General features: G+C 34.9%; 1 protein-coding gene across 1 annotated transcript in view; it reads right to left on the minus strand.

The window, feature by feature from the left end:
• The window catches only part of PCLO (piccolo presynaptic cytomatrix protein), a 382,295-nt gene that overhangs the window by 340,258 nt on the left and 15,328 nt on the right, over positions 1-26,709 (minus strand). The window contains exon 3 of the mRNA XM_003782629.2: positions 15,261-16,661. Within this exon, the coding sequence (XP_003782677.1) occupies positions 15,261-16,661 (1,401 nt within the window). The remainder of the gene's footprint in view (positions 1-15,260; positions 16,662-26,709) is intronic.

Raw genomic sequence — 26,709 nt, forward strand, 5'->3', positions numbered from 1 at the left:
TGAAAACACCACACTGTACCCCATGATTGCATTAATGTACATAGTTTTCATTTAACTACAAAAAAGGAAGTATTGACTCAAAAATATAAAAACAAAAGTATTACAGAAGTATGTCAGACAGAGAATATCTAATAAAATATTATAGAATTGAAAAAAAAGAAAGTGTCTCTTGAAACTCTTGAAATTTCATCGTTCCTCACTCTCTAGGCTTCTTTGCTGCTGATATAAACAAGATACCATTAAGAAGGCAAGACTGTGTCAATAGTTTTAGTTGCATACTTTGATGAATTGCATTGCTTGTTTGAGATAAAATAAATTTTTGATCTCAAAGAGGGTATTTCGTATTTAGTGACCTAATATCTTCTGAGACTTAGACTTGAACAATCTAACTTCTCTCTGAAAACAAATATTCCATCTTACTTAAATATTAATTCCATCTTACTTAAAATTATTAAATTTTACTTATTTTATAATTGTTCCAATATCCTAAAACAAAAAAATCAAAATAAAACTTGAGTTTATCTTTTCCACTTCCACACATCCAGTCAGTGGCTAAACCTTGTCAAGCCTGTCTCCTTCCCTGAAGGGATTTTTATACTCTATTTCCCATTATAATCTGGTTCATTCAATAGATTAAAGATGATATTACACCTGTAATTCATATGGACTGATCATTACTTTCCCAAATATAGAGAATGATGAATTGCTAATTTATGTGGAAGGTCTTACCAAAGAGGTGACCCCATAAAGAAAACCGGAGGTACTACTTTAATTCACTCTTCTCCCTGCCATGAGATTTTAGATACATTAATTCTGATTTATATTCAAGTGGTCAAGGAGTTACCAGTATGTATTTATGTATGCATTCCCTCTGATAAAATCCATTAAATAGATGTTTCTTCTTTTATAAAATTTTCTTTTAATAAATTTAATCACTTAGGTGCTGTGGTAGGCAAAATTCCGGGGTATATAACTCCACTCCCAAAATTTCTGCATTCTGATACACACCCTTTGTTTAATTTTCTCCCCTTGAGGTGGATGAAAACTGTAAATATGATGGGATATTACTCCACAACTAGGTTATTAATCAGTTAACTTTTAAGTAAAGCAAAAGAGACAATCCAATTAGGCTTAATCTTAATTAGGTGAGTTATTCCAAGGGCCTAGCCCCTTTAAGTCAGTGACTTAAAGAGTGAAATGTATTTCACGTGAGGGAAACTGACATCACTGGTTTTGAAGATGGGGGACCCTGAGGTAGGGAATGCCAACACCCTCCAAGAACTAAGCTGCCCTAGCTGACAGTGAACAGGTGCATGTACCTCCATCTTCCAAGCGCAAGGAACTGAATTTTGCCAACAGTTTGAATGATCCCAGTTAGAAAATAGACCTTGATTTCAGTCTGGTTAAAACTCTGATCAGAGAACCCCTCCATGGTATGCCAGATCTACAAAAGTATGAGCTAACAAATGGGTATTGTTTCAAGCTGCTAGATTCATGGCAACTTGCTATATAGCGATATAAAACTAACACTGGTGCACAAAAGTAATCAATTTTTACTTCATAACTTAAATATAAAGTATTGTCTAGTTTTAAATAGATCCTAGATAGATAATAAATATTCACTTTTTAAAGACAGAGAAAATCACATCACTTTTAAAAGTGATATCACTTTTAAAAATGATATGATTGCTTGTTTTTGTATTATTTGTGTTATTATTTGTATTTTTTGTATTATTTGTATTTGTATTATTTGTATTTGTATTTGTATTTGTATTATTTGTATTATTTTGTATATTTTGTATTATTTGTATTATTAAGTGACATCTATTTGTCAAAAAGCATATTTACAATTCTACTGGACATAACAGAGTACTTTAATTAGGAAATGTCTGTGTATTTGTTTTTGTTTTTTTTTTTTAAGAACTGGGATAAAGTAATATAACAATTTGGGTACTAGGTATCATTTAGCAAAAAAAAAAAAAAAATCACAATGATAATAAAAGCTTTTCTCAATCCAAATATTTTAGAAGTACAAAATTGTGAACAACTCATTTAAATGTCAGGAAAGAAATCTCAGAGCATAGCTGACATGAATTAAGCCATTTAGGCATAAGTGTCAGTGAACACTTCTCATGTCAATATATTCTTGTTAGTAATCACTTCTCGGCAGTTTTCTAAGCTTTTCAAGTATACTCATTTTAAGCACATCCATGATAAAACTTCTCCCAATAAAACTCCTTTCAAATTCTTAAAGATATTTTGCTGCTTTTCACATGTAAAGAAAGTATTCATATTAAAATGCCACAATCATAGAGAAAAGGCTCATTAAATAAGTAAAAATAGAAACAATATTGATATCACAAATAAAAGAGCATGTCAATGCATATGTTAATTTAGTGAAGGCCCATTACTTTTTAGCACATTATTTAAAATAATCTGAAATAATCTTTCAGGCGTGGAGTAAAGGCCTCAATTTGCCTTTCATTAAGCAACTCAGCCTCTCTTAGAGGTGAAACCTCGGTCAGAAAGAATCATTTTTAATCTTCTCTGCTAGTAGTAAGTGCATCATACATCCTCAACATCTGGCCGCTATCACAAGCAAAGCTAACATTGATGGTGCTTTACCAAGGGCCATGAAAACGGTCTTGAAAGCTTTCCATGCATTTACTTCCTAATCCGCATATCAGCCCAAGAAGTAAGTCCTCTTATCATCATGCCCATTTTACAGGTCTAAGAACCAAGTCAGAAGAGGTTAAGTAATTTGTCTTGGCTGGAAGGCAAGGAAGCTATTGACATGATTTTGAAGCCCAGGAGGCCTGAAGCAAATAATAATAATTTCGATTAATGGAAAGCAGGCATGTCACTCTACATGCATTTACCTAAATGTTGTTATTGATTACCTACCATGTCCAGGCATTTTAATACACCTAAGGATACTAATTCCTTGTGCTCCAGGGGGTCAAATTCTGGTGAGATTACAAATAAAGAGAGAATTGCAAAGCTATATACAATAGCTGCCTGCAGTTTCAGTGACCTTGAAGGAGGGGTGAAAGGGGAGGGATATATAAGGTCAATCTCAAAGAATGGATAGGAGATGAAGATGTGGGGTAGTAGAAAGCATCTGGGGCATGTGCTGAGGACAGAGTTTGAAATAAGTACTTTCCTCGTGCATTCAGTATAGTACAACATAAGGAAGATTAAAAGACACAGTAGAGCATGATAAACAAGGAGATGGTAGGAACAACCAGAAACTTTTTGGCATATACATTTTGAGAAATTGTTTCCACAAACTATACAGAGTTTATTACAGTAACAAAGGTGATAGATAAGCATGCAAAGCTCTCATACTGAGGATAAGAAGGAAACAACAGAACAGAGATTATTTTGCAGGTAGAATTGAAAGTGTTGCATACCATTGTTTCTGGGAGTGAAAGCGAAAGCAAAGCACAGAATAACTCGGAACAGTGATATTTTTCAATATGACATGCAACATACAAGGAGGTACAGGTGGAAAAAAGGTAATGAACCCAATGTGAAACATGTCGAATATGAAATGTATGTGGTAAATTTAAATGGAAATATTTCCAATTACAACATTATGTAAATTACGACTCTAGAGGCAAAAGAAGTCTAAGAATGAAAAGATGAAGGTATTAATTAAAATGTATTCATTATTTAAAATACCGTTTCTAGAGAGGTAAGTGTCAGCACCTATGCTAAGAAGAGTAAGTAGATTATTTCATCTCTTACTCCCAACTACACTCCAAAGTCATTCCTATTTCTACTTTCATTCATTCTGACATGTTTATCAAGGACCCTTTTATGTCAGGCACTATTCAAGGAAATAAAGATGCTGTAACAAATAGAGCTGTAACTTGCCCACAAATAAAGGCACTGTTCAAGTCCCTGATCCTGTAAGATTTCCTTTTATTGATGAAAATCTGAAGAGTAGGGACGCTCACAGAATCAGGTAAGTAGTCAGTAAGAGGCAGGACTAGCATTGAACCAGTTCTCATTCAAGAATCTTAACCATCATGCCCTATAGTCCGAGAGGTTATAGGTCAGAATATTTAACATTTTAATAAGAAGGTAAAAAGTCATAAGAACGCAAGTCAGGCAAGAGAAGAATAGCTTCTGGGATTTTAAATGGCTTTGTAAAGATTCACTGTTCTAAGTTAGCTAAGAAGCGAAGATCTGAGAATAATTTTTTCTCCTATTTATATATGTGGCCAGATATCATATATATTATAATATGTATATCCTGAACAATACAATTTAATATAATTTGAAGTTTCTTTCATCCATTTTGCTCATTTTTAAACACACAGGTTTTGTTCATTAACTCATGCACACCCTTCTTTTTATTTTTCCATAATGACAAAATGTTTCTGAGAGATATTTCTACACTAGTGCTTCACAACAAATGTCTTCTGGATGACTAGTTCTGCCAAAAAATAATAAAAAAGGATTATGTGGTAAAATAACTTCATGAAATACTTGTTTGAACGAAGTTCTACATTATAAGATTTTGCATATCACTAGTATACTAATGTACACAATTCTTATCTCTAAGAGGTTACTAAGTATAAAGCACTTTGTGGAATTTCATGAACAAGGAACATATTTTTAGTATAGCACATCATAGGGCTATATTTCAATAAAATACAATTTTGAAAAAAAAAACTGTCTTAGATTATTTAGCTAGGTATGTTAGCATGAGGACCACTAGTTCATATATGTCTTCATAGGGCATTTGAATACCATGAAAAAACTGACTCTAGGTAATTCAGTATCCTGAAAAGTGGGCAAGGTTTTTAAATAGAGGATGATTTGTTTTATAAAAGTCACGAAACATATTCAATCTTTTGTTTTGTATGGCTCAGCTGACACTCTTCATGTCTTTCTATTTGAGTCATTCAAGTCTATTATGAAGGGCATTGTATAGTACTTAGATAACACCTACCTAATTACTTCTATAAAGAGTTATTTTTTTAAAGTCAAGAGTGGTTATCTTTCTAGTGGTTACTTCTGCAGTATATTGATAAATTAAATAAGAACGGACAATAAATACATGACATATATAGATGTTATAAATCCATAGATTTTCATGAAGGCTGAATAAGTACAAAAAAATTAGTAGGTATTCCAGAGACAGTTTACTCAGGGAAAAGATATGTTATTTACTGCGTGTTCTAATTAGTTTTCCTTTAGAAGTATGTGGTTCAGGTAGAGGAGTTCTATTTTTATCAGGTACAAAAGAAGTGTTTGTGAAGTACTTGGAGATGATGAGTGTTGTGACAATATACAATATGTTGAAAAAAGTCATCATATTTTTACATTTGTAAAATAGTAAGGTATACTGACACTTGATAAAAAATGTGTAATTTTTACTCTGACATAGTTAAAAGGTAATCTGGGTGAATGTTTATGTAAACAGGATTTAAAGGTAAACTTCACAACCATCACTGACTTACGACTTTTACCAGCAGTTAAAATCTTATTTTAGTATTTTTAAAAATACAAACTAGAGTCAGGCATGGTGGCTCACACCTGTAATCTCGGCACTATGGGAGGTTGAGGAGGGAGAATTGCTTGAGCTCAGGAGTTTGAGACTTGCCTGAGCGAAAGCAAGACCCCTGACTCCTAAAAACATTTAAAAAAACCCCCAAAACCCACAGCTACTCAGGAGGCTGAGGCAAGAGGATCACCTAAGCCCAGGAGTTGGAGGTTGCTATGAGCTATGTGACCAGGGTGATAGAGATTCTGTCTCAACAAAAACAACAAACAAACAAACAAACAAACAAAACCCAGCCTGGTACCACAGCAAGCACCTATAATCCCAGCAGCTTTTGGAGGCTGAGGCAGCGGGATGCCCAAAGCTGAGTCTGAGGTTGCAGTGAGCTATGACACCATTGCACTCTGCTCAGGGCACAGGGTGGGACTATCTCAAAAAATAAATAAATAAAGCAAAAAAAAAAAAAAAAGAACTATAATTACTTTAAGCGAACATTTCTTCTTCCTATGTTTTCCCAAAATTGGTAAATCAAAATGATATGTCTTCTTATACCTGCCCATAAATGTGCTTTCTCAGCTTTTTAAAGAAAGATAACATAGAAACAAAGTTTAAGTCCAACTGTAAGCATTCCTCACATGGAAATCTTAGGTTATTTTTACCCCTATGGATAATTCCATGTGTGAGCCATTCTTTTGACTCTCTTTGGTACTGTACCTTACTTTCAAAATTGACAAGGCAGATGTGATTCACAGTTCTTTTGCTGGTAGCCACATATAATGCATGTCATCCTTCCAAATTAAACTTGGTAATATTGTAGTTCTAACTTATTTCCAGGAAAATTTTTATTTTTACACCTAAAGTACACACACATACCTATACATACATGCATGCACATACATGCACATATATACACAAGCACATACACCTAATGTACATAAATTTTCCCACAAGAAATAGTAAAGTAAAATGTATTATTTCAATTGATTACATGGATACCTAGTATTGCTTTTTTCTCAAACAGAAAGTTAGGTTTATAGTAAGTACTATGGAGCTACCATATAAATTACACTATCAGGAGTATAGACTATTGTATTTAGATCAGAAATATTCTCCATCTGAGTTAGTGGATTTCTATAATTCAATGCAAGTGCAAAATCAGAGCTATGCCCATAGTAGAAACACCACTGAAATTATTTTATTAACATGTAAGATTATATAACCCACATATAATGGGCAAAAAACTGTTAATATGTATTACATTACAGAGTATGTATTATCTACTAGAGTAATGCTTGTTTGAATATAAGATTAGGTTATTTGTTTCATAAATTTTCCTATTGCTTATTTTGTTCCCAAAGTTTTAAAGGAGAATGTTTCTTACTTTAAAAATTTGTTTATTATTTTTAAATTGATAGATAAAATTATATGTATTTACCATATGCTACATGTTTTGAAGTCTATATACATTGCAAAATGACTACACCTGGTCAATTACCATATGCATTACCTTGACATTTATCATTTTTGTGGAGAAAACTTTACCACTATAATTTTACCATTTTCAAGAATACAATATATTATAAATCATGGCCACCGTATTATATAGTATGTCACTGAAATTCATTTCCTCTATCTAAAATTTTGTGTTCTTTGATCAATATCTCCCTAACCTCATTCCAACAACCTCAGCCCCTGGTAACCATCATTATACCTTTTACTTCTATGAGATCAACTTTTTCAGATTTCACATGTAAGATCATGCAGAATTTGCACTCCTATGTTAATGAAACATTATTCACAAGAAACAGAACCAACCTAAGTGTCTCTGAAAATGTGAATGAAGAAATAAAATGAGGTATATTCACACAACGAAATACTGTTCTGCTATAAAAAGAAGAACCTGCTGCCAGTTGTGACAATATGGATTAACTGGAGGACACTGTATTAAGGAAGGATTTTTAAAAGGAGATACAGAAACAAATTTAGTGGAAAGGGTACTTTTATTTAGTATGGTAGAAAACAATATCTGGCCCCAACCTTACACATACCACTTCATTTTCTGGAGCCTAATTTTTTTCATCTTTAAAGGAGGGGGGTTGAAAAGTCATCCTTCTTCAAAGAAGTTTCATGGAGTTGGATCAGAAGGCAGGCTTATGAGTAACAGACATTGCTAAATGAGCAGCTCCCAGCCCTCAGTCAACTGGAGTTGGCCTCACTAGTGTATTTTCATTTTCATCATTTTTATACTAGGCTTCCATTAAATACAGAAGAGAAGGAGTTCAGAATATCATGAAGGAGTTCTTAATATCCTCCTCCGTATCTTGCAGTTTACACCAACAGAGCAAGCCCTGGCCACTCTTTATCCCAGCTATTTCTCAAGCTTATGTTTGCAATAGGCAGCCTCAAGATCCAAGACCAAAGCAAGCCAGCTCACCGCAAGCTCAGTGTTTCTCACCTGTGACTCAAGCACACTCTACGTTTCGCATCAGTAGGCTCCTCATGCTGCCGGGAGTGGGGAGCAAAGGGAGCCAACTAATGCAGATTGATAATGCTCACGTTGTCTGCTGTGCTGTGAGCAACAAATTCTTTTTCTTTCATGTAGGAATCTCATGTCCACTGTTTGATTCTATGAAACAGGAATTGGTTAACTTATTACTTTGTAAGTTGGGTAAAGTCAAACCCAGACTGGATAGCACCCTGTGACTAGATTCTTTTGCTGAGGTTTACATGAATATTTAATACTTTTAAATATTAAAATTAGTCTAATAAATAGTAAAGTACTGACACAGTAAACTAGACATAGAACTAACAGTAAAAACTAAAGAATCTAGAAAAGTGCACTGTGTTTTAATGGGCCTTTATTATATGATGAAGGTGGCGCTACAAATCAGAGTGCAAAAGATTAATTACTTAGTAAATGATTTGAGGGTAACCAGCTATGCATTTTGAATCCATGTAATTAGGCCTCTCATCTCACTAAGTATTTACAGATAAATAGATTTCTAAGGTAAAAAATAAAACTACAGATGTTTAGGAGAACATGTGGAAGCCTATTTTTATATTATAAATGTGAAAAAGGCCTTCCTTATTAATAGGTAATAATAAAGAAAAATTGAAAGATTTGGTTACATAAAAAAAGAATTTCTTATGAATAAATGAAAATTCTGTAAAGAAAGTTATAACTGTTCTTAATGTGATAGATGAGGGAAAATCATTTCAAGATAGCTTGACAAAGAATTAAATTCTCTAAAATATAAGAAATACATAGACATCTCTCTAAAAATTGGCAAGAGATATAAATGAGAAATTTTTAAAAATAGAAATACAAGTGGTTGACAAACTAATAATGTTGATAAAAATTATGTTTACTCCTGAATTAATCATAGAAATTTAAATTCATGTAGCAACGCAATATAATTTCTGATTCATTAAATTGATAAATATGACATACTAGTAAATGTAGGAAAGAAGGGACACTCGTATATTTTTGGCAGACTACAGTTACTTTCAGTATTTAACAAAGTAATATGGAAATTTCAATTCATAATTGCTAAGTCATGGAAGAAGCCCAAGTGCCCATCGACCCATGAATGGATTAGTAAATTGTGGTATCTGTACACCATGGAATATTATGCAGCCTTTAAAAAGATGGAGACTTTACCTCTTTCATGTTTACATGGATGGAGCGGGAACATATTCTTCTTAGCAAAGTATCTTGAGAATGGAAGAAAGAGTGCCAATGTACTCAGGCCTACTAGGAAACCAATTTATAGCTTTCTTATGAAAGCTGTAACCCAATTCTAGCCCTAGAAGAAGGGGAAAGGAGAGAGGGAGGGGAGGGAGGAGGATAGGTAGAGGGAGGGTAACTGGTGGGACCACACCTACGGTGCATTTTATAAGGGTATATGTTGAATTTACTAAATGTAGAATATAAATGTCTTAACACAATAACCAAGAAAAAGCAGTGAAGGCTATATTAACCAGTTTGATGAAAATATTTCAAACTGTATATAAAACCAGCACATTGTACCTCATGATTGCATAAATGTACACAGCTATGAGTTAATAAAAAAAAAATGTTAAATCCCCTTTATCTATCCATTTCAAGGAATCTATCTGACACATAAAGAAACAATGTAAAATATATGTACAGATTTTTTACCACACCTTTGTTGATGCAGTAACAAGAGCTAGAAGTGTTCTTCAGTAATGTAAGATACAGCACTGCTAAGTATTTTATAAATACAATAAGGCAAGTCAATGAATGTTCACTTGAGAATGTCCAATGTCTAGCACTTAATAAAAAAAGTAAACGAAAACATGTATAGTAGGATCACATATTAATTTCAAAATAAATAGATTTTTAGAAAACGTTACCCACAATATTTTTAATCTCATATTGTTATATATGTGACTATTTGTACAAACATTATAAAATAAGCAAAAAGCAATATGGACAAGTTTAAATAGATGATATTAATAAATTATTTACAGATGTGCATGGGGAAAACAAAAATATCCATTTTCCTACACAACCTTCACTACTTTGTGGATTGCAATAAGGAAGAATATAACTTCTGTGATTAAAATTATTGAAATAGCATTTTAAAAGTAAAATGAATGGCCATCAAGGAAAGAAGGAAAGAAAATACTGGACTGACATATTCAATTTCATACATTCTGCATTTCTGAGTCTTCTGATTCAAAAGCTGAAACTTTTTACCCAAAGGCACAGGAACAGTATAAATAGTTCTAAGAGTTCTGACAATAACAGAGGAATTACTTGGAATCGGAAGGGTCAGTCAAGAATACAGGATATCTTGGTTGGCTATAGGATATATTAGGTAGTACAGATATTGTTTATCAATGATTAGCAGGACCTAAGAATTTGATCTCCTGGCCAGCACTATGCATTGGCAGTGTATTTTTGGATGATAGGAGCTCTGAGATTGATCCATCTACTTGGCAGAGCATGTAAATATAACTAGTTATCTTGTGCAACCTGAGGAAGTTGAAACCTGGAAGAGATAATTACATTGCAACGAATACAAGAATATGCATGTTTTTCTCATACAGAGAGAAAGAAATATATTTTACATGGCAGTATAATACAGTGCATGCATATGAAATTCCAAGTTAAATGTTAAAAAGGCAGTACTAAGAGCAGTATTTAAGGAATAAAACCTTTACATAGTATTAATCAAATCTGAATGAATTTAGAATAAGCCAAAGGAAACCTTACAGACGTTATACATTTGAAAAATACTAATGAATACCTACAAAGATAACAATCGGATCAGTAGGATAAAGCCCAAGACCCAGGAAATAAAAATAAATGGCTTGCATGAAAGATCAGGTGTGAGAACAAGTCATTAAATAAGAACAATACACACCCAATATTCTAAAATATTATTATTTTAATATATAATCAACACACAATTATTTTGTGATATTTCACATTTTTTATACTAAGTTGTTGAACTTCAATATGTGCTTTGCACTTAAAGTGAATTCTAATTTAAACTAGACACAGTGCTCATTGGCACATGTAGCCAGTGACTATTATTTCAGACAGTGCATCTCTAGAAAAATAGTAGTATATGCAAAGAGCATCTAAATTATACCAGAATGTTAATTGATACAACCACTGTGGAGAACCAGTTTAGGATGTGAATAAACTATGGACCTGTAATTCTATTTTCTGGAAGGTAACAAAAACCCAACAAAAACATTAAGAGACAGACGCAAAGTTTCAACTCCTACCCAGCACCACCGTAATGGAACACCAAGACATCTATCATTTTCAAAGAGTAAAGTCTTTGCATGCACTGGCAGGAATATAACAGTATTTCTTCCCACTGAAATGAGTATGTTTTATATTCACACTCTCAACATAAATGAAGGCAGGGACATTATTTGATCATTGAGTCATATGATTTTACCTAAGAATGCTGACCAGTTAGTAGACTTAGCTGGAGAGAAAACTTGTACAATATGTTGATCTTATGCTTCAGAACCTCTAAATGAGCTCTGTTCTTCTAAGCTCAACCGTGTGACACAGCCCGTATTCTACACAGCCCCACATGTGACCTGGATTTGATGCGCCAATTTATAAATTTGTTGGTATTAAGATTAGCCATCATCAATTGACAACCGTGTGACACAGCCCGTATTCGACACAGCCCCACATGTGACCTGAATTTGATGCGCCAATTTATAAATTTGTTGGTATTAAGATTAGCCATCATCAATTGACACAACTCAGAGATACAAAAACGCAGGCCAAGTGGCCTCTATCATCTAGTTCCCTAGGTTATGTAAACATAGTCTAGTAAAGAGACCACTGACTCAACCTCTGAATTTTAATTTGCGGCTTGATACACAAATATAACTAGTTATAGGTGGTATCTCTGATACTCCTTCTCCTAATCTCTATAATATACGTAAGAACTACCCCACAGGGTTGTTGTGAGAGGCACAATGACTCTCTTACACAGGTCTGGTCAAAAAACAGCCCTGTTAGAATAAACACAAAGCAGTAGCAGGATTGATTTCAATTTACCTCCTCAAACACTGTCTGCACAACGTTTTGTCTGAACTATAATTAGAATCATCTAATTCATTTAATGTCTAAAATTTTTTTAAAAAGCTACCCTGGTAATCAAAAAACTACAAATACAAGCAAAATTGTCATAGTATTTTTAGAGTTTCAAGTTAAGAAATATTATTTTAAATATAATAATTTAAGTTTGGGGATGCTACACTGAGAAGAGACTCTCTCCCTTACAGTAGTGGTGGCAATGTTAACTACAATTGCATCTCCACACTGAACCTGATACTCCAGGGTCCTTAGCCATCGGAGAGTAAAGATCTGAAGGGTCTCAGTTATACCAGTGGGTTTAAGCAGCCAGAGAGTAAAGATCCGAAGGGTCTCAGTTATACCAGTGGGTTTAAGCAGCCAGAGAGTAAAGATCCGAAGGGTCTCAGTTATAACAGTGGGTTTAATCAGCTAGAGAGTGAAGATCTGAAGGGTCTCAGTTATACCAGTGGGTTTAATCAGCTCCAAAGGCTCTTTTGTTGTCTAGTGATAAATAAATGCTAGCTACTCCAACATCATTTAGGCCAAGCATACTTATTTTGCTAAGGAAGCAAAAGTATAACTCTAGGCTATCCTAAAACATGAGGACGCATATTTAGTTTTAAGCCTTGTTTTCGCAATAGAAAGATACTATAAAAGAGAGTGGTTAAAAACAATAAAATAAATTCCCACCATGAATAATTTTGTCTCCTTTTGCATTTTATCTGAACAAGAATGACTAAAATTCACTAGGTAATTTTATTGCCAACTAAGGCTGTTTTTCTCAGCATGCTTCCCAGTTCGTTAAGACTAGGTCTTTCAGAAGGTCCTATCGCTACTGTTAAAATTCCCTCCAAGGTAAAATATTCCCTGAGTTGGTGGCAATTAAAGCCTAAAAGAATTGTCTCTTGCACGCAGAGGTTAATGGATTATAGCACTATCTATACAACCCGAGCATTAAACAGTTAAACAGAGGCGCTCAGGCTGAGGTCTTGCTTCACCCAGGGACCAGCAGGTGTCACTTGGCACTTCTCAGGTGCAGCTTGGGATGTGGTGTGTAACAGGAAACAACCCTAAAGACAGGTGTGTTTGATTAAGGAGGGGCCCGTTCCCCCACCTGTAACAACCTGTGGATGATCTCTTCTTACCACCAGAAAAACAAAGCAGCAAAAGGGACTGAAGCCAGGCTGGGGGAGCAGGAAAAATAGCCCTACTGCATAGTGACTAGGAGAGGAGAAGCAGAGGCTTACAGTAGAGAGCTAACTATGCGTTATTAGAAATCATTGAAATCTTTTTTAAGAAATACCATTTCTTTGCACTTCAGGCTTAAACTTTGAATATTTTCAGAATGTTCTATCATAAACTTCCATGAAATTACAGTAGAAACCAGCCAAGCAGAAAATAATGGATCACAAGAAAATATCACCAGTAGAAAGAGGAAAAACACAGAAACAAAATACGGATCCAGAAAGAGACACTTTCCTAACTCCCACTGAGAGAAACACAGAAAGATTTATTAGTATGAACACTGGGATCACACTGTGAATTAAGCCTGTAAATCATATTTAGAGTTCAGTGCATTTACATACACCAGTATATAAGTGTGTGTATATGTGCATATGTTTATATTTATGTACAGATGTATACATAAGCACAAACACACATATCCAAACATATGCCATTCTTTTCAACCAACTCTTTTGCCATATCTCCAAAGCCCTGTGGGTTAAAACAGAAACTACTTGAACATAGACTAACTCAACTAACCTTCCTTCACTCCCTGATGCAAGGCCAGCCAGCGGACTTACCTAGAAACCAGAGGTCATGGAGACTTTATACTATGCATAAAATAGTATAGATTAGCACAGCCAAGATGAGCCAGGAACACTCATTGCTTCTGTTACAGACTGTCTTCCTTTCTGAAAGATGTACTTCCAAACTCAAAGAAATTACTGCAGAGCACAATAATTTGAGCAATGACAGATTGTCTAAATCCCACAGACTATATTAAAATAGGACCTCATCTAAACCATCGAAATACTTGAGACAATTTAGATTTTCAAATTATGCAAACTGAAGTTCTGCACACATCCTCAGTTACTCTCTGCTTTATTCAAGAAATCTCCTTTCCAAATGATTGCTTCCAAAATATAATTTACCAACACACAGAAAAGGCAAGATTTCCCTGAAAGATTTGCTGTCTATCCAAGGAGCTCTAGTTTCCTACTTCCAAACATTGACAGAATTCTAATAATCACTATCATCTACTATATCAACGTACACACATACCTATATACATACACATAAACCTACACAGTATTGTAAATTACAATTTATAGTCCTCTATACTCGTGCTGTTTACATTTTATGCACAAATTATAATTTTTAAATTAATGTTGCAGCTTTGTTTAAAACAATTTCAATTAATTGCATCATGTTGACACCATAAGGGTCCACATTAAAAGGTACAATTTTTTAAATACATAAAGTAATAAAATTGTATTGGGGAAAAACACAATTTTCCTCTCAAGAATGTGCAACCAAAAACTGGTCTTCTAAAAATATATATATATAATTGGTTTTTGTTTTGCTTTTACCTTGAATCTAAGACACTGTAAATGATAATTCCAGTTGTTACCACTCCCAAAATACTGAGAGAAACCAAAATTTATCTACCTTTAAAAATGGATCCCTGTTAACATAATTCATCACAGCTAGAGAGGAATAAAGTCTGCATAAGACTTTGGCAACATCAGATGCTAATTACATCAAAGACGCCTAAAGTCTTTTAAAGTAAAAAATACATTTTTTCCATAGTTTATTCTTAACAAATTATTTAATGCAAAAATCCCACCAAAAAAGTCAAAAAACTCTAAGGCTTTTTTCATATGGATGCTAAAACCTATTCAGTGTTTCCATTATAATGAATTACAAAATCAAAGACAGCTGAGTGAAACCATCTTACTTATTGTTCATTAACCCAGAAAAGTACAAATAACATGAATGCTTAATAAGAAAGTAAACGTGTAATAAGTAACTGAAACTTCTAAGATGTATCAATATTGTTTTCTTCACTAGAAATGCATTTTTGCTCAGAAATTCGGCCTCCACAACATTTCAGAAAAAACTGACACATTCATAGCCACGGGTAACACATGCACTGCTTACCTCAGTCAAGTGCGGCGTAGGGTTAAATCCACAGAGATTACACACTTGGTTCTTGCATTCAGTGCAAGTATTGAAGTTAGGAGGATCCGTAGAACCTATGTTGAGCGCGGTTTTGCAGAGAGGACAGACTGTTTCTGGTTTGGAAGTTTTCTCTGGTTTGGGGGGAAGAACCGCCTTTTGAGGCTCAGCTGTTGAAGGTTTGGTACCCTTAACAGGTGGAGGAGGTTTCTTTTCTGTTTCTGTTTTTTTGACTGTTGGAACTTGTTCAACTTTGGGTTCCAATTTTTCAGCTATTGGGGCTTTTGTTTCCTTTTTGACAGGTACAATCTTTGCAGGTGCTGGTGGTGCCTGAACCGTGGATTTGGAAGGCCCCTGAGAAGCAGGTGGCTGTGTAGGAGGAGGGACTTGTTTTGTTGGAGCCCCTGGCCCACTTTGGGAATGAGGGCTGGGCTGTCCTGCTGTAGCAATCAAATTTGATGCCTGGCTGAAGATTGATGCTCCAAACCCAAAAAGTTTTCCAGTCACGCTTTCTTGAGGGGTGGTAGGCTGAGATTTCGGGGCATCAGTAATACTTCCTAGATTCAGACTGAAACGTCTCGATTGCTCTTGAGGCTTTGGGGGCTGTTGAGATGTAGGGACGGTTTGGCCAGTGGTAGGTCGTGGGCCAGGAGGTGTTGGTGACCCTTTTGGCATTGGCTTGGCATCGGGTTTAGGACTCATTTTGGTTTGGGCTTTCTTAGGTTCTTCTTTCTTCTGAACTGGATCAACTTGTTTTTCATCTTTGCTCTCTGAACCAGGCCCAGGATGTGAAATAATTTTTGAATCTGATGCAGGTCGAGGTATGGCTTGAGCATCAAACGGGGCAGCTCCTGTTGGTGGAAAACTCTGTGAAGGCTTGGCAGAGTCTGCTTTGGGAGGTGGAGTCGTTTCCTCTTGAGCCTGTGACGGCACTTTGGAGCTCTTAATATCAGGTTTTGCTGCTGAGGATGAAGATACGATGTCTACCGGTGGCTTTGCTGTCTTGGGCTGCTTTGGTTTGTCATCAGCATCAGGGTCCTTAGCCTGCTCAGATGGAATAGAAGGCTCTTTGGGAGGGGTTGGCTTTGACAAAGACTCTGCCACAGAAGGCTGCTTGGCAGTGGCTGGGGGAGGACCATGAAGGGTTGGTTGTTTCACTAGTGGTGGTGGCTTTTTAGACTCGGGGGCCTTGGAGCTATCCTGTTTGGGAGCAGTATCCTTCTTTGGGGAAACCTGCTGTGACTGTGGGGATGCTTTGCTCACGGCTGATGTAGGAGGAACAGGGGTAGTCCTCGGTTTTGGCTGGGGTGATGACGGAATTGGAGCCAGGTCACCTCCTAGAGCTCTTTGCATCTGACAGTTTAAACAGAGCCACTCTTTTATCTAGAAATAACACAAAACAGTGGTTACTGAGATCATAATACTGTACGAACACAGAAGTCTTTTCACAATGCACGCTGCCATTGGAAACTGTTTCTCATCGTTGAAAACACAAAATACAGACCAAATTGTTTTCATGAATTTATAAAATATGTAATTATGTTATAATATAATTGATGAGCCTCAGAGACCAAAGCATCCTATATTTTAAGGAAAATAAAAAGTAAAAATCAAAATATAGTTTTATCTTTCTTCCAATGTTAATTTTGCTATTCTTTGCAACTGATTTACTTAAAATCTGATTATGCTCAGAAACAGAAAACCAGGCATAATCAAAAACAAGTTTAACATATTAGATTCCATAAATAAATTATGTTAGAAATTTTTCCTATTGTTGGCTCAGAGAGAGTTTTTAGCTGTTCCGCCAAAGTAGGCTTGTTAAACTATGAACACATTGGCAATTTTTTAAATTGGCAAAGCATTATTTCCCTTTCCAAGGCGACATACTCAAATATGTGAAAACAAATTGTTACCATTCTGAGTTAGAAAGAGAATGTTCTCTGTAAAGAGTATAAATTAAAAAATAGCCCTCACTCAAATTATAACTAGTATGATTTAATAGAGAGAATATGGTTTCCTTATGAATTTCATGAACTTACTTAGAAGAGCAATATGAGTAAACAATGTCCATATCTGTCTGGTGATGCGTGTGTGTCCGTGTGAATTAGAGAGATATGTATGGGAGCTAGACGCGCAGTTTGCGGGCAGTGCATACGCTATTGCAAATCCTCTTTTCATACTGCGTCCATTGTGGAAAGGAAATGCTGAATTTGATACTAAATTTTAGAAGATAATTTAATAGAACCTATGTTTAACATTGACCTTTCTATCTCCAAAACAACGGTAAAAATATTGGCAAAAAATAGTTAGAATGTAGAATTTTGCCATGATCTAATCCTCTGCACCCAAAAGTAACCAATGTTAAGAGTTTGGCACTGAAGTTCTTTGTACAAAATAATATACAAGGAAAAATAAATAAATATGGGGAGCAAAGGCACCAGAAAAATTTCCCAAAGTTCAAAACTGTGAAGCGTTTGGCTGGCAAACAACATATTCTCTGCTTTCAGAGGATTTCCTTTTGAGGAGAAATTCAATTAATCATTCCTAAACTGTTTACAGCTTCTTTTAAATTATTTAAACGCATATTACCATATCGCCTTGTCATACAACAGCGTATTTTGTAATTCCTTGAGAGGCAAACATGTTTGGGGAAGGTGAAGATGAATTTTCAACTCAAACTGAAATGTTATATTTCTGTTTTAAAAACTATTAAAAAATGAAATTATTATGTTTGTTAAACATAAATGGTAGGGACTTGGGCGTTCATTGCTTTTGCTTTTAGCACGGTAATTGTACACCTGTGTACTTATTATATTTTCATATTTGCCTTTTGTTATGTTTGAAGCATTTCACGTGATAACTTCTTTAAATGTAAATATTTGAAGTCCTGAAACGATCACATAATGCCTATTCCTAACAATATCACGGCAAAAGGCATCCTAAAACATAAGGAAACTTTCAGTCCATTTGACACCCTTCCCTATAGATCAGCGGTTCTCAGCCTGTGGGTCGTGACCCATAGGAACTGTGTTGAAGGGTTGCGGCATTAGGAAGGTTGAGAACCACTGCGACAGATGAAGTCAATTCCTCTATAAATCAACATCCACCCACGCTGCCACCTCTTCATGATCGTGTCAGTTCTTCTGTAGCACCATTTATTTTTTCCATTTATTTTCTTCCCTACCCCAACACAATCACCTCATAATCATGCAGCCAGGCAAGGAGAAAAACATAATTTTTAAATGTATTGTCACTGATTTTTTCCTAAAACATATCTATTATACATATAAGACCTGTATCCACATTAACTTCTAGGATTAGTAACTTTAATTACTGTTAATTTTTCTTATTTTTTAGCAAGTGTCATAACCAAAGTGGATGCCAACTTTTATTAATATTCATTTTTATATCCCCAAAATTGTAAGTTTCTTTGCAATACGAATGTTGGAACTTCATACATAGCCAGCCCTAGGCCCTAACTTGATGGACAACTGCAAAATTAGAATACTACCATGATGTCTCTAATGTACAATACACATCAACACTGGGAAACGTATTTCATGCTGCCCTTATTCCAAATTCAAATGATTCATTGCAGTTTATAAATTCATATAAATATCTTTCCCCTAAGCAGAAACAAGAGAGTTAGTAAAAAGAAGGTAGAAAATTATTCCGCTTTTCTCATAATACACTTTCTTCTTCTTGAACGGCCTCCGTGTTTTTGTCCTTGTAATGATCACATTTATTTTAACTTTGATAAACAGCACATGAAAGATATTTGATCCCTCATTCTGCCTGCTCACTGCTAGAATACAGGTTGAAATCATTATCTACAGCTATCACAATATGAAAAGCTTTTATCTACTTAGGACTTTTTTAGAAAAGCATTTTTATTTAATTCTACTGCCCAAATCTGTTGAAGATAGAAATGATTTTTATCTCAGCACTTAACAGCCTTGTACTGAAAACATTTCCAAACTCTGATTCAATTTAAAAAAAAAAAAAAAGCCTTCCTATACATTGAGCTAAATTAAAAAGTCCACAGTCGGCCCTCGCATTACCGCTGTGAACCGCCTTCCACTCTGGTTTGGGCAGATTGTTCACAGGGCACTGAGGGAGAGCAATGCACAGTAACATTGCTATTGGGGTCCCAGTCATTCAAGTTAGAATTCTTGTAATAGTTTAATATCTCTACCACATCCTCAATTATTCCCTCAATAGGACTGTATTGCTTGTAAAGGCAATTCCCCACTCATATTAACAAAGACAGTCCCTTGTTTAGCCCTCATCATTTCTTACTATACTTTCACCAAAAGTTGCCAGTTTAAATGAAAAATTAATACCACTTCCCTTCAAAACTCATTGTCTTTCTAACTATTACATAAAGTTAACTTTTACAAGCAATTTGAAATATATAATTTTCTTGGTATTCTTGTGCCAGCACTAACACAATTCTGCTTATTTCCAGGTCCGTACACCCCGAAAGTCTCTAAGCAACAAATGGTAAGGGCCTCACTCATTGTGGTCCTTCTGTTGATCTCCAAGGTCTAAATGACCCTTTAAACATCAGAGATGTACACAAATATCTTCTGAGCTGGCTTGAATTAAACAAATTAATTGAAAATGTTTAACTGTGCTCTTCAAGCTACAGCGTCTCTGTGTTTACGCTCTGAATCCCCAGTGTTTACCCAATCTGTGCAGCAGGCTTCTGTCTCCGTTCTCTGGTTGCAAGCCATTCTCCCCACAACCCTATTCCATACCTCAGGCTGCTGAGAATCCATCCTCATTTTGATTCAAGCTAAAAAGAGCCTTTCATAATTACAATGTCTGCTAACTGTAAATATTTTCTTTGCCTGGAGATAATTACTGCCTTGTTTTCACTTACAAAAGTAAAGTTTTTATCTCTAATTCTGAGCAGAGATGTACCTGCCTCAGACACTTGCTGTGGTGACACATGGTGCCCATGTGTATAATATAGTTGTTTCCCTGGTTCTGCGCGACTGGGTCTTCATTCTACCATAGCCATTAATGATAATCTTAGGAGATTTTAGACTTTATCATTTTCTTACCATGCCACGTAATTCAGACAATATGTGAGGCCAAGTCTGATTCACAGAAGATGGCTTCCACAAATATTTCATCAACAGCTTCCCAGGTTTCATGCCAAAAATTAGTGCCCCCTTACTAACATTACATTTAACAATCATCTACATCCTTTTGACAAATGGTGAAAGAAATGGAATAAACAGTGCCCAGAGACCCTACAACTGTATCAACATGTCCTGCAAGGGCTAAGGAAAGAAGCCAGCTTTGTTAGATAGGTATGTTAAATCTGAACTATTCTGAAATTCCAGATTTTATATGACAAATAAGGAAAAGAGAGTCTTCTTTGGCTTTCCCCAGGAATAGCCTTACTTATAGAAGGTGCATAAATAGAATTCAAGATCTGGGAAAACAATTAAAGTTTAACGAGCTGTATTAATGCAATTAGTTCTACCAAAAGGAACAAATAGTAAGGCATGAAAATGTTTCTTTTTGGTTTTCTGATTTAACATGCTACATAAATAGGTAAGAAGAGTGGGAAGACAGGATTTCTGCTCAGTCTTTGGCCACTGAGAATTCTAACAGAGACTTGCATATAATTAATCTAACACACCGCCCTGTTTAATCCAAACCCCACAGTTCCTCTCTGCTGAGCCTATGTTATACATCAGAGCTATGAAATACAGTAATTGCAACTCCATCTGCTAAGCCCTTTGAGGGATAATTATAGATGTGTTATTTAGATTTTTCAAGAATTACTACTTGAAAGTTGAATTGTGAACTTCACTTACAGAGTTTCGATAGATGGTGCTACTTTCAAAAAAAGAAGCATCAAAACTAATAACTACTAAAAAATTATATTCTGATTTTTAGAATGTATCTTCAATAATGATTCAATGTCATCAACTTCATATATCTAAGCCATAAAGTGAATTGGTAAACTTGGGGAGTCCAGAATTAATATTACTATTAACCATCACACAAGTATTAATTTATTAAGCTTCAAAACAGAATTGAATCCTCTCTCAAAAAAGAAAAATATTCCACAAGGAATAATGACTAACATCTATTTTTCAGTGCAGCCCAAACTGAATAATGTAAACACATAAGCTACGTAAGATTCATCACAGAACTTCTGCTCAGTTACGCAGCTGTAGCACATGGAGTAATGGAACATCAAAAGAGCAAATACAACATTAGGAATTTCTATCTGCTGGTGCTCATACCATTCACATTAGCTGTTATATAAATTTTCCTCAATCATGCTTTCATCCTGTCCTTGTACAATAAAACCTGTCAGGCTCTTAGATCTACTCTCATCACAACTAAACTTTTTTGCAAACTGTAGCATCTCAATGGATCTTGTACTTCTTTACCAAGGCCATATTCTCATTCTCCCTTACCTGGGTCAATATTCCCAAGTAGCTATGGGCTCCTCTCCCATTTATATAAATAATAATATCCATCCTTTACAATCTACATCAAGTTTCCTCCTTTACCAATAAATATTCCACTATTAATAAGGTCTGCTTCTTCTCAACTATCAGCATCAGAAGCAGAGCATTGAATTCAAATGCATAGTGGGTTTAAATTATTTTCCAATTATTTCCTCTGCTCTGCTCATATAGACTTTAAATGGAGTGACTAGTTTTCATGCTTACTCTTACCTCTGTAGTGAATACCAATTCAGATATTGTTTAATGATGAACTGCTATTTTTCCCTATTTCTTATAGTATGATCTTAAAATACTTATTGAAAACCTTATATTATTTTGAATTCCAAAAAAAAAATAACATAACCAGAAAAAAGGCCTAGGAAATGAACATTATGAAGAGGAACTCAAGCTAAAATTTGATAACAGATTATGCTCTCGGCTACCCAAGGAATGTCCACACCCCATAAACTCCCTATCCAAGGCAGTTGCTCCCTAACAGCAGTTTGGCTGCAGATGGCTCACTGCAGTTGACATCTTCAACTATTCATAGTAATGCATAATTTATTTTGGTTAAAAACCAGACACTACCATTCCTCAGAACTGTGATCTCATACTCAGCAACTCAGTAAAAGAATTTATTCAAAAAAAAAAGCCATCTCGAATTTGGATGGATTTTTTTTTTCTGAAACTGTATAGATTACAATTTCTGTCATATAATTCAGCTGCTATAACCAAACCTTGTACAGTATAAATTAAATACTCTTTCCATCATAAACCATAATAATGCTCACCTAATACTAACAATAACATATATAGGGCGGCGCCTGTGGCCCAGTGAGTAGGGCGCCAGCCCCATATACCGAGGGTGGCGAGTTCAAACCCAGCCCCGGCCAAACTGCAACAAAAAATAGCTGGGCATTGTGGTGGGTGCCTGTAGTCCCAGCTACTTGGGAGGCTGAGGCAGGAGAATCACCTAAGCCCAGGAGTTGGAGGTTGCTGTGAGCTGTGACTCCATAGCACTCTACCAAGGGCAATAAAGTAAGACTCTGTCTCTAAAAAAGAAAATAAATAAATAACATATGTAAATCCTCAAAATAGCATGAAATGACAAAATAATGTATTAATATGTTTGTCAATATAGACCCAAATAAAAACTCTGACAGCTTTCACCAAAGCGTAATTAAATATTACACTACATGGACATGAAATTATATTTATATTCTATCACAGTTATAGAATAAGGGGAGGGTCTCCATCAGTAAATTCAACTTACATACATTATACATTAGCACTTCTAAACTGCCTCTCATACGGTGAATTCAAATTTTTATACCTCAGATGATTAACATACACCTAGGTCTATTACACAATTACGTAGCCTATAATCCAGTGGCTCCAATTAGCTAGTGTTTATATAATTATCTGAATAGTTTATCACATTGTTCTCTTATTATTGCATTTAGAAATGAAAAATGAAAAAATGAATTAATGAAAAGCATCAAAGGTTTCATAAACCTAATATGAATAGACAAACATGAACTCCTCGTATATGCTGAGAGCAGTGTATTTTTAAATTCAGTATAAGATGCTCCCTGGAATAGGCCAATTACTGTGTGTTGACCTGGGAAGCAAAGAAATATGTTTTTAAAAATATATGATACACTTAAAATATACTAAAGCGAGTATAAACAGACAAATTTCATAAGAAATTTTTAGACTACCTTGGTTATCTGTGAATGGAAGCCACTTAACTTATAAATCATTCAAATTTTACATAGTTGTACATTTTTAAATAGAATTAAGAAAAATGTGATTTCATTTCATAATTATGCCTTATCAGCATTACATTACTTTTAATTTCTATTTCACGAATAATAAGCACATTTTTCATTACCATTTATTATTTTCTTCTGAAACACTTTTAATCCTTCCTATGTCAATAAGCAAAAAATTTGAAATAAGTTTTTAAAAATCTGCACATTAAAAACTTTCCCAACAAACACAATGACAGAATGTTAATCGCATGTTCAGAGTGAAACTTGCTACTTAATATTTTAGAATTGCCTTACATAAATAGAAAGCTGTTCCTGTGAGCTGTTGGAAGTATTCAACTGGTTTATCTGACTTTGCTGAATAAATGATAGAAATATATTTCTATGAATTGTTTTACAATTGATAATTTTTTTTAATCAAAGAGAAAAAAAGAACAGAAAAGGTGATTTAACATTTTCTGTTCAAGCAAGAACAGATCTTATCAATATGTACTTTATTATATTCTATTTTACAAACAAGATTCTACCTTAAATTGCTAAATAACTGGCTTTCCTTCAAGACTCAGAATTCTATGCCTGAAGGTAAACCGTCAAAATTATGAGCGTCATCATCACTACTCTAACATTTTTGAGCAGTGTGGCTGGCTCATGGTTGAAACTCAAAGCATTGTTAGAGAACAGATAAAGAATGAAGGTGGAGGTGGAGGTTCATGCCTGTAGTCTGAGCAGTGTGGGAAGCACAGGAGGGAGACTCTTATGCTCAGGAGTAGCCTTTACTAAAAACAGAAAAATTAACCAAGCATTGTGCATGTTGGCCCCGCTAGTCAGGAGCCTGAGACAGAAGGATCACTTGAGCCTAGAAGTCTAAGGATGCAGTGAGCTATGATGATGCCAATGCCTGTACTCAGGGTGACAGAAACTCTATATTAAAAAACAAACAAAAAAAATCAATAGGGAGACACCTGTGGCTCAGCAAGTAGGGTGCCAGCCCCATATACCAAGGGTGGCAGATTCGAACCTGACCCCGGCCAGCTAAAACATCAGTGACAACTGCAACAAAAAATAGCCAGGCATTGTGGCAGGTGCCTGTAGTCCCAGCTACTCAGGAGTCTGAGGCAAGAGAATTGCTTAAGCCCAAGAGTTGGAGTTTTCTGTGAGCTGTGATGCCACAGCACCCTACTGAGGGCGAAAAAGCGAGACTCTGTCTCAAAAAAAAAAAAAAAAAAACAAAAAACAAAAAAAATCAATATGTAAGTCTCTGGTCTGGGCAACAGTGAACAGAAAAGTATCAAAGTGTAAAATCAATGCTCTAAAACCTCTTTTTTTTAATACTAAATATTCTGAAAACAAACTTTCAATAAGAAGGTTCATTCCTTTTTAACTTTAACGTTTATATCCACACATGCTTTGTTTAACCTAGAATTTAGGCAATGGCATGGTGAATCAAATCATTTAGTTAAAGATAGTGTGATCTCCTATAAAAAGAAGCTAAGTTTTGGGTCAGATCTGGCTTCTTACGTGAGATTGCCAAGTAATTTTATTACCTTGCCAAAGTCACAAATTCTTAACCTCAGGTTCCTTGTCTACAAATGGAGTACTAGTGATGGTACTATACCCACTTGCATATTAAAATTTCATAAAGATTGTTGTAGTAGTAATACTAGTAACGATGAACGTGTATCTACAATTTCAATACACTAGTACATACATAGCCTAATTTGATTTTTAATTTTTTAATAAATCTCACATTGCAAATAATTAAAGGCTCAAAAACAGTGACTTGGACAAATCACAGAGCAAATAACAACTAGGATTCATACTTACTCTCTCAAAGTCTAAAATCCTACATATTTTCTACTTTTCCAAAGGACTATTTATGACCAATTTAGAAAGAAACACTACAAGTTTCAAAATACTCTATGAATTCTGGTTTTCTTTTTACACTTTTTCTCATCTTTAAAATGTGTATACTGCCTAATTAAATGAGCGTGAAATAACAAAATGCATATAAAGTGATCAGTGAACAGTCTGAAATGCAGTGTTCAAACTACCATCGTCATTTCCTGTAACGAAAGGCCAGACTCCTTTTCGAAGTAAGAAAAAGACAAGAAACATCGCTTGTAGTGAAAATGTTGCTTCCTTATCAAAGGCAACTAGAAGTACTTTAAAGTGAATTCACAGCAATACCAGCCAGAATACATGTGTGTAGGGGCAAAGCCAGGACTAGCACCCAGATGTTCGATGCCTTATTGATTCATTTAACATTGTTATTACTGTAAGGAAAACCATTATAAAATCTTTATAATCAACATAATACCTTTAAAATATTTGTAAATAGGAGCTCATATTACTTAACATATAGAATAGGGGAGAATGTTAGATACGTGTATTTCTCAAGGGCTATAAACAATGGGCAAGTTAACTCATCACTGTACTCAGTTAACTGATCCAATAAATGATTTTGTCAGCTATGGGTTATCTGCTTTCACAGCAGAACATCTGTTCTTAGCAAGCTATATAGATTTTCATACCAGTTGTAAAAATAAATAATAACAGGCTGCCTAGATATTATAAAAGCTGGCTCTGCAGAAAGTCACCTGAAATCTCTAGACATTCAAAAGATAAAAGTGAAAATAGGCTTTTGTTTAATGATTGAATTTATAAAGCATGAAGCCTGTGTGTGTGTGTATATATACATTTATATTCCTGGGTTTTTACACACATACACACACACACACACGTATATATTTCTCCAGTGAATATCCAAATCATGAGGAAAATGCTACAAACTGGGTCTCATCAAAGATGAGAGCTATATAAATATGGTGTTTGTATACATATTTAAGAAATACAGACTTTTAAATGACTGCATTCTTTCATTCCTTTAATTTCATTAGAAAACTATTTTTAAAAAAGGTAAATTCATTTTGTTTTAATTAGAATATTATCATTTTAAATAGCATGAATAATACCTTTTTGGATTATGAGAACTGCAAAATCTCAATATCCTGTGTCTTCCCAAGACCTACTTAGAGTCAAGGTATCTACCTGTCTTTTTTTCCTTTCTATAAAAACATGGGAGCAGGTAAAGCACGAGTCGCTGTGACAACCGAAGAATGAATAAAGAAAACTGGCCAAACTTGGCATCATAGGCATAAGATATTTCAAATCTTCTTTATT

The sequence above is a fragment of the Otolemur garnettii genome, unplaced genomic scaffold, assembly GCF_000181295.1.
Source record: "Otolemur garnettii isolate 467f Iridium unplaced genomic scaffold, OtoGar3 scaffold00005, whole genome shotgun sequence".
Taxonomy (NCBI): domain Eukaryota; kingdom Metazoa; phylum Chordata; class Mammalia; order Primates; family Galagidae; genus Otolemur; species Otolemur garnettii.